This window comes from Remersonia thermophila, chromosome 2 (genome assembly GCF_042764415.1).
Source record: "Remersonia thermophila strain ATCC 22073 chromosome 2, whole genome shotgun sequence".
NCBI lineage: Eukaryota > Fungi > Ascomycota > Sordariomycetes > Sordariales > Chaetomiaceae > Remersonia > Remersonia thermophila.
This window is the reverse complement of record NC_092218.1, coordinates 3,527,147-3,542,074: the sequence shown is the minus strand read 5'-3', so window position 1 is coordinate 3,542,074 and position 14,928 is coordinate 3,527,147. Positions and strand designations below refer to the sequence as shown.

The 14,928-nt window shown below is 62.2% G+C and overlaps 3 protein-coding genes across 3 annotated transcripts; 2 read left to right on the top strand and 1 right to left on the bottom strand.

The window, feature by feature from the left end:
* Nucleotides 1–1,455: 1,455 nt before the first annotated feature.
* On the top strand, nt 1,456–6,571 carry VTJ83DRAFT_2429 (uncharacterized protein; the record flags this gene model as incomplete). Its single annotated transcript, XM_071008698.1, has 3 exons — nt 1,456–1,559; nt 2,115–2,282; nt 2,368–6,571. The coding sequence occupies 3 exons, from the start codon at nt 1,456–1,458 to the stop codon at nt 6,569–6,571; spliced, it is 4,476 nt and encodes a 1,491-aa protein (XP_070868969.1).
* A 558-nt stretch (nt 6,572–7,129) lies between these two features.
* On the top strand, nt 7,130–10,627 carry VTJ83DRAFT_2428 (uncharacterized protein; the record flags this gene model as incomplete). Its single annotated transcript, XM_071008697.1, has 2 exons — nt 7,130–9,137; nt 9,195–10,627. 2 exons carry the CDS (start codon nt 7,130–7,132, stop codon nt 10,625–10,627), a joined length of 3,441 nt encoding a protein of 1,146 aa, XP_070868968.1.
* Nucleotides 10,628–11,888: 1,261 nt separating this feature from the next.
* On the bottom strand, nt 11,889–12,749 carry VTJ83DRAFT_2427 (uncharacterized protein; the record flags this gene model as incomplete). The annotated part of the gene is made up of 2 exons (XM_071008696.1): nt 11,889–12,151; nt 12,326–12,749. The coding sequence occupies 2 exons, from the start codon at nt 12,747–12,749 to the stop codon at nt 11,889–11,891; spliced, it is 687 nt and encodes a 228-aa protein (XP_070868967.1).
* Between the last annotated feature and the right edge of the window lie 2,179 nt (nt 12,750–14,928).

Genomic DNA, 14,928 nt, shown 5'->3' with positions numbered 1-14,928 from the left:
TGCGTAGGTAGCGTATTGCACATGTCGAAGATGGGCAACAGCAGACGAGATCGCATCGCCGTCCACCCGTGGCCGAAAAGTGCACCGACATGGCGGTCCCGTGCAAGATTGAGAAGTGGCCTGGGACGCTTCCAAACCCCTTATTGTAACCTGTCGAACTTGAAAAAAAAACGTCGGGTCGTGGGAGCCCGGAGCGCCCTGATAAGGATTTGGAAACTGAGTCAGGGAAACCTGCAAGCCCCTGGAGGAGTCGTTCACTTGATCAAAGAGGTGAGGCCTGGGTGTTGGCCTGCAACAGCGAGGCGTCTCCTCCTTCTTCTTCTTCTCCTCCACGCTTTCTGGTACCGTGCAAGCGGCCTGGAGACCCGCGGTCCGGGACCGTGCCCCTGACATGGGCATCGGGATTGGGGAATTAGGGGGACGCTATGGATGGGGTGGGACCCGGCCAAGGCCAGGCCGGCTTGAGGCCCGACGAAGATAGGTGGAAATGGGACGCTGCAAGGTACCGTAGCAAACACCGGGCGCTGGGAAATGTGAGGTGTCGATGTTGGCCTCGCCGTCTCAGCCTGCCCATCGTCGTCGGGGGTCTCTGTGGTTTTTTGCTGTTTCGCTCTGATGGAGATCCCGCCGAAGCAGACATGGATCCATGGATCCACGGATCCCGTGCAGGAGCTGTGGATTCTGCAGACAGGCAGCTGAGTGGAGTGGTTTTAACACAACACAAGCTTCCAGCAGGGTTCCATTTCTGCTGCATGGATGCCCTGTAGAGGAATCCACAGGTTCGCAGCGGATTTCAACCTGCAGGTCATCGGGCCACCCCATCTGCCCCATCCGCCCCATCCACTCTGGGGGAAGGGGGGGGGGGGGATGCTTGGCTGTCGACCTTTGCTCAGTCCGTCGTTAGCGCCATGGGCGCGTGCACGCAGCTCCAGCCGTGAGACGGTCCACCTGCGTTTCTGTAAGATTATCTCGGGCCACGAGACCCATAATTTTGGGCCCCTTCCAGGCGTGCACCACCACCATCATCGTCCCTCAGTCCATCCTTTCGTTTTTTTTTTTTCCATCTGCTGGACATACCCTCCCGCCCCTTTCCACTTATGCCGACGACACTGCCAGCGTTGTGGCTCGAAACGGACGCTTCTTGGGAGTGCAACGCCAATTGGGGGATACCCAGGCCATCTCGAAACCTCAGCGAGGTGACAGGCGTCCTGCTTTAATTTCTTCGGCAACCCCCCGATCCGCAACGCCCACTCGACCCTGGAAGCGACGGGGACCACCTCTCCACCATTCTGCTGCACCCAACCGACATCGCATTCCTTGGATTCCCTGCCCGCGACAGAGACGAGCAGCAAACCACGGCTTTGTTGTTGCTGACGGCCACCGGGCCCAGCACCGTCAGAAACACACCACCCACCCCCTCCAACAGCCCTTTGCGGCTCAGCATTCCGGGGCTCCATGGACTCGGCGTTCCAGGACAGCCCTACCATCGGGAGGACGCAGCTTCTTTACGAGGCCAATAGCCCGCTGTTGAACCCCTCCAGCACAGCTGCAGGTCCAAGGTACGGCCTTTTCCTCCTTTCTCTCCCATTCCACCGCGGTGATTGGCATTGAGAACGAACCGGTTTGCACTGGTCTCTCTCTTTTTTTTTTTTTTTTTTTTTGGGTCCCCGGGACACCCGAACCACACCACACAAAAACCAGGCGCTTCTCTAGTGGCCGTGGGTTGGACCCCGGGCTACACACCACCAACCTCACCACCTCTTGTGTTGCATGGTGCTGGAGGTAGCACTCGGTCCTGCAAGCTCGAGGCCCTGGTCTGGCGTGTGCTTGTCCTCCCAGGCCTCCCAGGCTGGACGAAATCCAAACTCCGTCCACCGCCGAGTCCGCACCACACACACACACACACACACACACACACATCCACGCACCCACGCCACCTACATGCTTCACACCCACAGCCAACCTATCCACACCCATCAGCACTTTATCCCACGGTCGCATCCGGACCCTCTGATGCCAGGTCCGGCCTCCGCGCTGTGGTGCAACCGCCAACTCGTGCTTGGCCCGACGTTCAGTGGCTAACCTCGCTTACCTTTCTGTCGGGGGAGCATTAGGTCCAGACCAGCGGCTTCGAGTCCTCTTTCTATGGAAGCGTCGGTCGCCGCCGTCCCGCGTATTGTGACCACTGCAGCCTCCGAGAACCAGCCCTCTCAGTCTTCCGAAAGCACCTATTACAACAGCGAGTCCTCAGGGACCACCACGCCGGAAGAGACGATCAGCAGGTACGTTCCTACCGCAGCCCCCGGCACTCCCTCCGCAACGCGCCCGCCCGCATTGGCCTTGCTGACTGACACTGTGCTCTGCCAGACCGGCTCTCTCACAATCGGTGCCACCTACGAATGAAGCGAGCATCGCCCCGAAACCTGTCGTAACCGCGCAGCCCAGTGCGCACCCTCCGTCGCCCGAGACCTCCTCGACCATGGCCGGCCCGGCGAGCGAGCGGGCAGAGCCCGTCAAAAACCCCCCGCGAAATTCCTCCATAGACTCGTCCATCTCGACCATTTCGACGAGGTCTGGCCTCACCAAGGCCACCGTGGACGCCGCGGGGCCCAATGACGTTGCGCAGCTCATCAAGGCGGCCGGCAGCGCCGAGGCGGTCATCTTGTACCTGCTCAAGGAGAAGCAGTCGCAGTCGCAACAGAACGCCCAGCTCTGGAGGCTGGTTGACAAGCAGAGGGCCATGATCCTTGGGCTCAACAAGGACCTGGAACGTGCGCTGAAGGATAAGGAGAAGTATAGGAAAAAGCTGAAGGAGGTCATGGAGTCGTCCGGGCAGGCGCCAGTGCCCGGGGGCTTGGCGCCGAACGCACCTGTGCCCGCCGACGCAAGAGAAGCCGAGCCCGCTGGCCTGTCGCCGAAGGAGCGCGTCTTGGAGGTCCCCGTATCTCCTACCTCGCTTGACCCCGACGTCCCGAAGCACTCGCCTCTCGACACGACGCTGGCGCCGTATCCGATCACTCCTCCGGCGAACCAAGCGGCGCCTTTTGTGGAACCACAGCCCGACATTGCCGAGATGCTCGATCCGTCCCATGCGATGCCCAAAGCGAGCGAGTACGCGCTGGGCAACTTTGACGCCGACGCCCAGGAAAGGGAGGCCGAAGCCGCCTCCAAACGCGCCGAGGAGGCCAAGGACCTTCCTGTCAATCTGGGCCTGCCGCCGTCCCGAACCACCCCGCGCGACCCGCGCGAGCCACCACGCCACCCGCCGCCCCAAGTCCCGGTGGGACTGCCGGCTCGGTCGCCGAAGCCCGAGGACAACGCCGCCACCGGGTTTCCTCCGCCGACCGCCCCGCCGCCGCGAAAGCCTCCGCCGGCGCCGTTGCACCTCCAGAACGCAAAGCCCAAGTCTGGCGATGCGCGTGAGGAATCTCCCGAGAGCGACACGGACTACGATCACATCCTCGACGTGGATGAAGAGAGGAGGGGCCGCCGGAGGACCCGGGAGGAGGACGACCGGGAGCGTGCTATCCTGGCCCAAAAGGAGGCCGAGCTGCGCAGCCTGTCCAAGAAGAGCAAGAAGAGCAGCAGCCGCAAGGCGTCTGAGAAGGTCGAGGCCGTGCCGGCTGATATGCCCGCGAGCCCGCGGCTGGTCCAGACGACGGTGGCCGTTCCACCGCGAGGGCCGGCGTCCCTGGCGGGTGTCTTGAGCGGCGGGTCCGATCCGCGATCGCTCGCTCCGGCCGTCATGAGCCCCGGCCTCCCCGCGAGCCCGAGGCCCATGGCTTTGCGCTCGCCACCTCTCTCGCCCCTTGGCGCCGGTAACTTCCCCGGCGTGCCGCTGTCGCCCCGGCCGCCACGCGGTCCCATCCCGCTCCCGCCAAATACCCCCCTCCAAACGCCGTCGCCCGGCGGCGATGCCGCCGTGCTCAAGTCGCCGAGGCCGGTCCAGATCAAGCAGGAAGAGGGCCACGGCGCGCCAAGCCCGACGAAATCGAGCGTCGACAGCCCCGTGGAGCGGACCAAGATCTACAGGGGCTTCGTGACGGACGAGTATCCGGATCTGCTGCTGCCGCCCAATGCTCTGCCGTCCATCGACATCAAAGTGGCGTCCTCGCGCATGAAGCCGTCGAGGGCAAGCCTCATCTCCCTGACGCAGCTCGAGGAGGACCCGGTGTTCACGCTGGCCGTCTACTCAAGAGCCGACGGCGGCGAGCTCTGGCGCATCGAGAAGGACACGGCGTCGCTGGCCAAGCTCGACCAGCGTCTGAAGCAATGCCCTGCCTTCACCGCCAAGACGCCCGATCGCTCGCTCTTCAGCGGCCACGCCCCTGCCAAGCTGGACGCGCGGCGCAACGCCCTCAACCAGTACCTCGACGAGCTTCTCAACACGCCGCTCGACATCGCCACGGCCCTCGAGCTCTGCAAGTACCTGTCGACCAACACGCTGCCGCCCAACGCCGACGAAACGGGGAGCTCCACCGGCGACAGCAACTCGGAGTCACAGAGGACCGGACCCGGCGGCCGGCCGTTCCGCAGCGGCTACCTCACCAAGCGCGGCAAGAACTTTGGGGGCTGGAAGGCGCGGTATTTTGTCCTCGACGGGCCCCTTCTGAAGTATTACGAGACCCCCGGCGGCGCGCACCTGGGTACCATCAAGCTCAAGGGCGCTCAGATCGGCAAGCAGGCCCATCACAACACGGACGGCTCGCAGGCGCAGGGCAGCACCGATGACGGCGGGGACAACCAGTACCGTCACGCGTTCCTGATCCTGGAGCCCAAGAAGAAGGACCCCAACAGCGTGACCAAGCATGTCTTGTGCGCCGAGAGCGACAGGGAGCGCGACCAGTGGGTCGACGCCCTGCTCCGGTGGATTGACTACCGCGATCCCGAGGACGACGAAAACCCCAAGAAGGAGCATGCCGGCGAGCGGCGGGACGAGCGAAGCAACGGCAAGAAGAAGTCTTCGGGGAAGCAACAGCAACAACAGCAGCAGGAGGATAACCTGATCGGAATGAGCTACGAGACCACCCGGCAGGGCGAGATCCCGCAGGGTGTGCCGACGCGGGGGAAGCAGCAGGGGCTGGTGCAGGACCACGAGTCGACGCACAGCATGTCGACGACGTCCTCGTACACCATCTCGGCGCCGCGCGACCCTCAGGTCATCTCGAGCTCGGAGCCGTGGGGCAGCAAGCTTGGCATGGGCCTCACGCTGCCTACCCAGGAGGAGAAGAAGGCGCGGAAGCGCAGCTTCTTCGGGTTCGGCCCCAAGGCGAGAACGTCGAGCGACGGGCAGGAGTCGCTGTTTGGCAGCGACTCGTCGTCGACCTTGGTGGGGCTGCAGCAGCTCCAGCAAACGGCCAGCCAATATGGCGGGCCGGTGCGGCAGGCCTTCGGGGCGTCGCTGGCTGACGCGGTCCGATACAACCCGCCGTCCGACGTGCGGGTGCCGCTGCCGGCGGTGGTGTACCGGTGTATTCAGTACCTGGATGCCAAAAACGCCATCTTCGAGGAGGGCATCTTCCGGCTCAGCGGGTCCAACGTGGTCATCAAGCAGCTGCGCGAGCGCTTCAACAACGAGGGCGACATCAACCTGCTGGCCGACGAGCAGTTCTACGACATCCACGCCATCGCCTCGTTGCTCAAGCTGTACCTGCGCGAGCTGCCGAGCACCATCCTGACCAACGAGCTCCGTGGGCAGTTCATCGCCGTGACCGAAATGACGAACCACAAGGAGAAGATGGCGGCGCTGGCCGAGCTGGTGCAGCTGCTCCCGCAGGCCAACGCGGCGCTGCTCAAGTACTTGATCGCGTTCCTTATCAAGATCATCGACCACGCCGACGTCAACAAGATGACGGTCCGCAACGTCGGCATCGTTTTTTCGCCCACGCTCAACATCCCGGCCCCGGTCTTCGCCATGTTTCTGCAGAACTATGAGGCCATCTTCGGCATCCACCCCTCCGAGTACGAGCTCCCGCTGGTCGATGACCTCCAGCCGCCCCAGCAAAACCGCCAGGAGCGCCGCCCTTCGCTGCCCTCGGCCTTCCAGGAACGCCGTCCCTCGGATGGACGCCCATCCACTTCCCACGGCGACTCCCCCCACCGCCAGCGCCTCATGGAGGCGCTCGAAGCGCAGGCAGCGAGCCGCGGCACGCCGACCCCGCCGCCAGTCATGACGATGCAGCAGCTGGCACAGATGAACGCGGCCAGCATGCACAATTACAACCGGGGCACGCCGACCCCGCCGCCGTCTCAACGGCCGTTCGTTGGCACCGGCGGGAGACCGGACGAGCTGCATCTTCATGCGAGCGGCATCCAGCAGACGACGTCGATGCGTCCGGCCTATGAAGGGAGCTACGGCATGGTGCCTGCCGGATATGAAGGATCGCCGCAGCAACTGCAGCAGCAGGGACTGAAGCCAGTTCCGTCTTATGACCGACCCCTGTATGAGAATGGGTTGACGCCCGCTCCGTACGAGCAGCCGTATAGGAGCCGAAGAGAAAGCATGATGTTGATGGGTCAGTTAAGCCAGCAAGGGAGCAAGAGCCGGCTCAGGGAGGAGGCACAGTTTTGATTTTTCTTTTTTTTTGGTCGGTGGATTCCCATCTTTTTGAGATTTTGTGGCTTTGGTCTTGGATCGGCGGGGATATACCTTACTTTTTTTACTATTCATGCATATGGCATGGACGGCATCATCTCTGCAGCATGATCATATGTTGTTGGATTGGCACATGTCGGCTTTGTATACACTTAATGTTGCTCGTTCATTATTTTACTGCCAGACACAAGCAAGCAAGCAAGATACCACTGCGTTGCTGTTTCAAACCTACGTTACTTGCTCTTCTGTTATGGGATCGTTACTTTGTGCCTTCACCTGTACATGGCCTTCTAATATTCGTCGTAACTACTTTACGGAAGCGTTGCGGCTCTTGTTGGGGGGGTTTGTCGTTGTCGTCTTGAGTTTCCCACAGGTATAACCCTAACCCGTACCGTTTTGTTTGCCTGCTGACGCACGTCGGATGTCGGACCAGCGAAGCTCCGAGATGACGCGCGCCGCTTGGGTTCCCAATCGGCATATCGGACGTCATCATCGCCGGCCGCCGTGCATTTCTGGGCCGTTGCTCTGGAGCACATGAAAACAAACCCCATCCCAGGGGTTCAAGCCACCATGGAAGCTCCTCAACACGGACATGGCGGAAATCAAAACGAACGATCTCTGAACAACAACACTGATGAAAGCACACACGACAATGAAGCAGCGGATGAGAGCAGCGAGGCTGTACGCCAAGAGCTTCAGCAGCAGCAGCAGCAGGAGGAGGAGGAGCAGTCGCGCCGACATGCAGAAGAACAACGACAGACACAGAGGTCGGGGATAGCAGCAACAGAGGAAGCTAGCACTGCCGCCCTCTCCGTGCAAACCCAAAGCTCCTTATCCTCGGAACGATCCCCGTCTACCGCCGCCAGTCCAGAACCCTCCCCCAACAACCCTCACAGCAAGGGACCCGAACCGTCTCCTGCTCCCGCCGCTCCGAACCCAGCCGATACCAACCCAAATCCTCTTGCCTCCACCGTCCAGGAGCAACCTCCGTCGTCCACCTCCGTCGCCGACCCCGCCGATCCTCACGCCGCGAATCCCCTCCAAGGTCAAAGCCCGGCCGCCGCCAACCCCGATGCTTCCTCCCTCGCCGCCAAGAAACACCGTGCCTGCGAACCCTGCCGCGCGCTCAAGGTTCGCTGCGACCCGCTCCCGCCGGACGCCGACCCTACGGGAGCGGGGCCGTGCAAGCGCTGTGCGAAAGCGCGAAGGGAGTGCGTCGTCACGGAACCGGCGAGGAAGCGGCAGAAGCGGAGCGTAGGCGCCGGAGGGGATGGGAGCAGCGTGAGCAGGGTGGCGGAGCTGGAGAGGAAGATTGATATGTTGGCGGCGAGCTTGGGCGCGGGGGTCGGAGGCGTTGGCGGGAGGGGTGTGTTGGGCTCAGGGGTGGGCACGGCTACGGGGGTTGGCGGTGCTGGTGGCGGGGGGATAGGGTATGGAAGCGGAACGGGAGGAAGGAAAGGGGAAATGCCTGGACCGAGTCCCGTAGCGGGAGGGTATTCTAATATTCCGCCGCCTCTACCACCACCACCACCGCCGCCGCCGCCGCCGCCGCAGCAGCAGCAGCAGCAAACTGCCATGAGCTCTGTGCCTCCGGCAAGTCCTAGAACGGCTGCTGGGCTGAAGAGGAGCCTTGACGAGAGGGACGCGCCAGGCGGTGGCCGACCTACGACCTTCTATGAGGCATTGAGCCTTAACGCACCGGCTGTCCCGCCTCAGAAACCACCTCCCGACATCATCGACAGAGGCATTCTCACCATGGGGCTGGCCACGGAGCTTGTTCAGCGCTACACCAACCACATGTGCAGGCACTTGGCTGCGGTGCCGCTCCCGCCATCCATGACGGCCGCGGAGCTTCGCACGACCAAACCAATCCTGTTTCTGGCCATCATGGCGGCTGCGTCCTCGGAGCTCCCGGCCCTGCAACGAACCTTGACGCAGGAATTGATGCAGGTGCTTGCTGACAGGATCGTCGTCCGCGGTCACAAGAGCCTGGAGCTGATCCAGGCCCTCCACATCGCCACCATATGGCACTGGCCGCCCGATCGCTTTGAGGAGCTCAAGTTCTACCAGCTTGTGCACATGTCCGTCGTCATGGCCATCGACCTCGGGCTCGGCCGGAGGAAGAACATCCGAGGCGGCGTGCCCCGGCATCTCCCTGCGGGATTACGCGACCATCCGCTCCGCAAGCACCCCTTGGTAGACTCAACATCGATCGAGGCTCGCCGCACCTGGGTAACGGGGTACTTCCTTGCGACCAACACATCCATAGCCCTCCATCGGCCCAACCTGGTGCGCTGGACGCCGTTTATGGACGAGTGCATGGAGGTGCTCAGCTCGTCGCCCGATGCGCTGCCCACGGACAAGGACCTCGTGCACGTGGTATGGACGCATCGCCTGGCGGACGAGATTGGCATCTACTTTTCCATCGATGATCCCGCGGCGACCCCGAGCCTTTCCGAGCCCAGGACGCAGTACTTGCTGCGCTGGTTCGAGAGCAAGCTGGAGCGATACCGCAGCTCGATACCCAACCTGACGCAGCAGCGTACGTGTCGCCCGTGATGCTCCGCGAGGAGCCTTCTCCCGCTGACCTCCCTTGCAGCCTTGCTCCAGATAAGCTTCCACGTCATCAGCCTCTACATGCATGAGATCGCGACGTACACGGATCCGGACGACGAGGGCAAGAACGGTGCCGGCGATTTGCCACTAGTCTTCCGCCAACCCCTGACGACGGCGCATGTAGACGCCTGGCTTGCCTGCCTGTCGGCCATCCACGGCATCTTTGACACGTTTTTGTCCCTCGACATCCACACCATCCGCTGCCTGCCCGTCTTCAACTTTGTCCGCGTCGCCTATGGCGTGGTTGTTTTCATCAAGCTGTACTTTGCCGTCTCATCGTCGCAGAGCGACCTGTCCCGGTTCATGACCAAGGACCAGATGAAGGTCGAGCAGCACCTCGACAGGCTGCTAGAGAGGTTTCGCGCCGTGGCGGCCGACGGGCGCAGCCGGCCCGCCCAAAAGTTCGCGCTCGTGCTGCTGATGCTCCGCACGTGGTTCCGCAAGCAGGAGGAGAAGCAGAGGCAGAGCACCGGCGCAGGCTCTGCCGCGGCCGTCCCGACCCCGGCGTACACGCGGCAGGGCGCCGAGGAGAGGGCTCCCGTACCGCAGCCAACGCACCATGAGGAGTACCCGGCGACAGCCAGCACGCCGCTGCAGCTGCTGTCCGAGATCGCCACCAACGACCCGGGACACCGCCCCTCCAGCAGGGTTGCCGATGGCCTTTTCTCGCCCCCCGGCCACGTGCCTGCGGCCGCCGGGGCCTGGATGAGCCGGAGCTCCATGGTCTACGACCCGGCCACATCGTCTACTAACCAGCAGCAGCAGCAGCCGCAGCCGCAGCCGCAGCAGCAGCATTCCGCCACGGCAACCCCCGACCCCCACCAAGTCCCGACCCCTACCCCTTCCACATCCACCAACGCAACAGCCACAGCGGCCAACTTTGTCCCCCAGCCGCCGCCGCCGCTCTCCATGCCCTGGCTCGGCAACGGCGCCGCCACGCCCGCCGCCCCGACGCCGCCATGGTTCGACTACTCGTCCCTCGCCGGGTTCGGCACCGGGTTCGGCGACGGCCTGGCCCAGGCCATGGACCTCACGCTGGGCGGGTTCGGGCTCGGGTTCGGGTTCGGGCCCGAGCTGGGCCTCGGACCGGGGGACGGGGCGAGCCGGTTCGTCGCCGCCACCGCCGTCGGGGCTTCTGCTGGTGGCGCGGGCGTGGAGGATGGGGTGTTGCAGTTTGTTCAGATGGCGCATGACGCGAGCGCTCATGCTGGTGCTGGTGCTGGTGGAGGAGGAGGAAGTGGTGGTGGTAGTAGTAATGGTAGTGGTGGGGGTGGTGGTACCGGGAGCGGCGGAGGAGGAGGAGGGGGAGGGGTAACCGGGTCGGGGTGGTTTGGGGGCTCGGGGACAGGGACTGCCGCGGCGACGGACGGGGGGATGGTTGGTGCCGGGGTTGGAGGAGGTGGCGGTTGGAGCTAGGACCGGATGGGACGGGGCTGCGTATAGTAGATGCAACGGCTGAGCTTTGCTGAGGGTCGCTTGGGATCTTGATGTTGATCTGGATGCCGTTTTAAGCTGTATTCGAGCCCTGTATTATTCGTAGGTTCTTGGATACAGCAACACGACCCTGGAGCCCGGTCGCTTGGAATCCCAGCTGTCTTGTTACGTTGGCCGGCAAGGCACATGCAAGCTGTCGTCCGTGAGCGGGAGGGAACGAGGTGATGCACCCGTTGAACGCTGGGCACAACGACACAATGACGCTCACATAAGAAGCCCGGTCGGGTTACCACACCAACATGAAACCTAAGTTCGGACGGGCGAGGAGCATCATGTGGTACCCCCTCTTGTAAAACACAGAAAGAATATTCAGATGCGTAGGTACAGTACACTTACTTGCCACTTCACCGGTCCAATCTGTCGAGTACTTCATCAAGAGGTGCCTGCATATTCCTCGAAAAGGCAAAGGCAAAGACAACACCGTGAATCCAAGAGAAAAGCAACCCAGCGATGATGTCACCATCCTGCCGTTACAGTCTGACTTTAAAATGCGAGTCAAAAACACCGCGCGAACCTCGCCAGCCAGCCTGCCACGCAAGGGCGGACCTGTAACCTTGAAAGAGAAACATGCGTTTGTCCGTCACAACCTGTGGAGAATTTCCCCAGAGATCCCGCCTAGCCCAGTCCGCTACGCCCTATGTGTGCTTGTTGTCCCTGTTGTCCGTAATAGCCCGTTTCCGTATGCATCCTTCCAGAAAATTCCGTGAAACCTTCCCGCCGATCATGTTTCTCTCCACCTCCGTTGGTTGTATCTTTTCTTTTCTTTTGGGGTGGGGTTGGGGGGGGGGGGGGGGGGTGGGAGTAGATGGAAGCCAGCATCTTGAAACATGGTCCCAACCCGGACGAGAGTGACAAAGAAAACCGTACCCCAGCCTGCCAAACTCCGGATGTGTTTCTGATCGCCCAAAGAGGGACAGATAAACCCGTAAGGCCCGAAAACTCCAAGATTGAACGCCGTTGCCAGGAACAAGGATCATCATGAGATGCCGTAGAATGTTCTAATCGCAAAGGTGCCAAACCATAGCAAGGGATGGGAGACCATGCTCACTCGCTCGCTCGCTCCGTCACTCTTTTGGTTGGTTGTTTGTTCGTTCGTTCGTTCGTTCGCTCGCTCGCATGCATGCAATGAATCATTAAGAAAAAGGACAAAAACAAAAAAGACCGAGCAGCCACAAGAGCTGGCTCAGTCCATGTAGAAGTCGCCCTTGAGGATCCGCTCCTGGAAGGGGTCCGGCTTGGCGCGGGGCTTGGGAGCCTGGGCCGGAGGGGCGGGCATGTCCGAGACCGAGACGGCGCGGTCGCGGCGGGGAGCCGGCATGGGGGGAGCAGGGCCGGCGCGCGGGGGGGAGGTGCCGAGGCCGGTGGAGAAGGAGAAGGAGGGCCGTGCGGACGTGGTGATGCTCTCGGCGCGAGACCTAAGCCGATCGGACCAGTTGAAGCCTTGGTCTGATCGAGGCACAGGGGAGCCCGAGTCAGCTCTGGACGACAGACTTGTGGGAGCACCGGAATTGTAGGCGATCTTGCCCCACGTGTAGCTCCCGAGGCTGGCCGACGTGAGCGGCGTGGCCGGAGGGCTACCGCGGGCCGTGCTGCTGGGACGGATCGGCATGGGCTGCGTACCGGTGGCAGACGGGCTGATGGAGCCGCGGGCTCCGGGGCGCGTGGCCGAGGGTGCGCCGAAGCTCATGCGGCGTGTGAAAGGGTTGCCGGGCGGGGCGGCGCGGGAGGCGTCGTCATCGTCGACGGCGTTCTCGTCGAACGAGTCGGAGCTCGTCGAGAGGCTGGCGCGGCGCAGCAGAGCCGAGGGGGTGGTGGGCGAGGTGCCCGTTCCCGACAGGCCGAGGGTCGTGACCGACAGCCTCCGGCGCGGATCGGTAGCGGCGGCGGCGGCGGCAAGCGGCGTGGGGAAGGGCGCCGACGAGATCTGGGAGACGGAGTTGTGGCGGAAGAGGGTGGTGAAGGCCGAAGCCGTGCCCAAGGAGCCGCGGCGCTGATGAGACATGTCGGGGGAGGGAGAAGAGGGAATTCCGTTATCTGCAGACATGATGGAGGATCTGAAAACGGGAAGGAGAGGGGAGGAAGCCTGAATGGTAATATATGGATCGGGGTGAGGCTCTTGGTCGAGCGAGTGCCGGCGGCAAGGGTGGCCTGTCGCGCAACGGGAGTGGCTTCGGGAGAACGGGTTGACGACAGGGTCGTATGTTTGGCAGATTGAAGTGGTTCGAGGATGGAGGAAGCGGGTAGGATGCAAGAGGAAACCGGTGAAACGTTTCCAATGGGGAATGGCGCGGGAGGGTCGGACGATGCTTTGTAGGGGAGCTTGCACGGCGTCTCTTTTCTTTGTTGTACGGCTCACTTGGGGCCGCGGTCACGCAACGGGGCGGCCCCAGTCGTTCGATTCGGGTGTCGAATGGGTGTCAAGATCCCCGTGGAAGGAGATGGCAACCCGGGTGAATTGGGGTCTGGCTCCCTGGTTTTTTTTTTTTTTTTCACGGGTTTTTTTGTTTCACGGAGAAGAGTGAGCAGCAGCAGCAAGGGAATGGGCGTCTGGCGGTGAGGGAGGTTGGCTGGCTGGCTGGCTGGCTGGCTGGATGGATGGATGGATGGATGGATGGATGGATGGATGGATGGATGGATGGATGGATGGCTTGATGGCTTGATGGCCGAGATAGCAGATGGCTAATTGCTGAGCCTTTATGCTGACTCGGTTGAGATGACGGCAGCTTCACAGTCACGAGGAGGCGACAAGGCCGGGGGGATGATGGATGAACAAGGGTGGGTTGAAAGAGTAATAATTAGTACCTAGATAAGGCTTGAGTCGAGAGTCCTATGTACAAAGTAGCCAACTACTGCGTACATAGTCAACTTACTGTGTACACGGTAGAGTGCGTGGCAGGGGCAAGGATCCCCGCGGGCACTTGTGGGATTGACGTTATCCTGCCCTGCCTGCCCGCCTGCCCGCCTGCCCGCCTGCCTGCCTGGCTGCTTGCCTGCTTGCCTGGCTGCCAGCCCGAGCCTGCCACCTCAGCACTTCTCAACGTCACCTTGCTCGCTTCTTTCCTTAGCTACGTGCCGTACAGCTCAGGGTAGCGTCCCCCTTCCCCCATTTAGGTAGGTGGTCCCATGTTTGTTGTCTTCGCCCCGGAACGCTGGCACAACACAAAACTGAGGGTGCGGGATAGATGGATGCGGCTAGCCTGGGGGGAGGGAGAAGGGGTGGGGGGGTGGACCACCCCGCTACCGGAGGCTTCTCAAGCGACAGCCCCGCTCATGATTGGTCAGCGTCAGAGGTGGGTGGAGACAGCCCTTCCCGACCCGTGGACCAAATAGCCACCGCAGCCGACCTGCGTAGCACTGACCCAGGGGGGAGCATGCCCGTCCCCTAACGACTTTATGGTGTAGGCAAGGGCCCAGTTCCCACCCCGACGTCAGAGCCCCACCTGGTAGGGGGGGGGGGAACCGATTGAACGGCATTGGATGCGGGGTAACTAACCAAACTAAGTTGGATGGATCCCACGGCAGCGAGCAGCGAGCAGCTAAGGTAACTTGGGTGTCAATGAACGTCGTCGACTTTGCGCATTCTTTCCCAGCCGAGCTCACCGCAGGCTTCCTGGTGCGAGTGGGTGGACGTGAGCGGAAAGGTGAACTGTGAGCTACCGCCCCTTAGCGTTGACATCGGGCAGGGTTGCTGGCTGGGTGGCATCCATGCGCCTGCCATCCTCTCCGCCCCCCCCCCCCCCCCCCCCGGTGGATGTACGCGTAGCATGTACTACAGTACAAGTCAGTGGAGGTCGAGCTGCCCTCAAGACCTGATATGGATGGACCGTGGTGGAAGGGGCTCCATTTCCCGTGTTTTCTCCTGAAAACTCATTTGGCAATCAAAATCTCGAAGCGGAGATGGCGTCTTGCCATTGCACTTGGGATCACCCTTGCCCGTTCCCCAGCAGTTGATCGCAATGGTGGATGGCGAGCCTGATGCTCCGCTAAGCCGATCAGAAGACGCTGACACGTCCCTGAGACGACATGGGACCTGGCGGAAGCTGGCTCTCCTCGCAATCCGGATGCTGAGGTCGCAACCCGGGCAGAGCGGCCAACCCAACGTTCCACAATCCATCTCCCCTCTCTCGCCATCCTGGCTGAACAGGAGCAGCGCGCCTATGCTTACACAGCAAGGTCCGGGTTGCGCGAGAGAGAGAGAGGGAGAGAGAGAGAGAGAGAGAGAA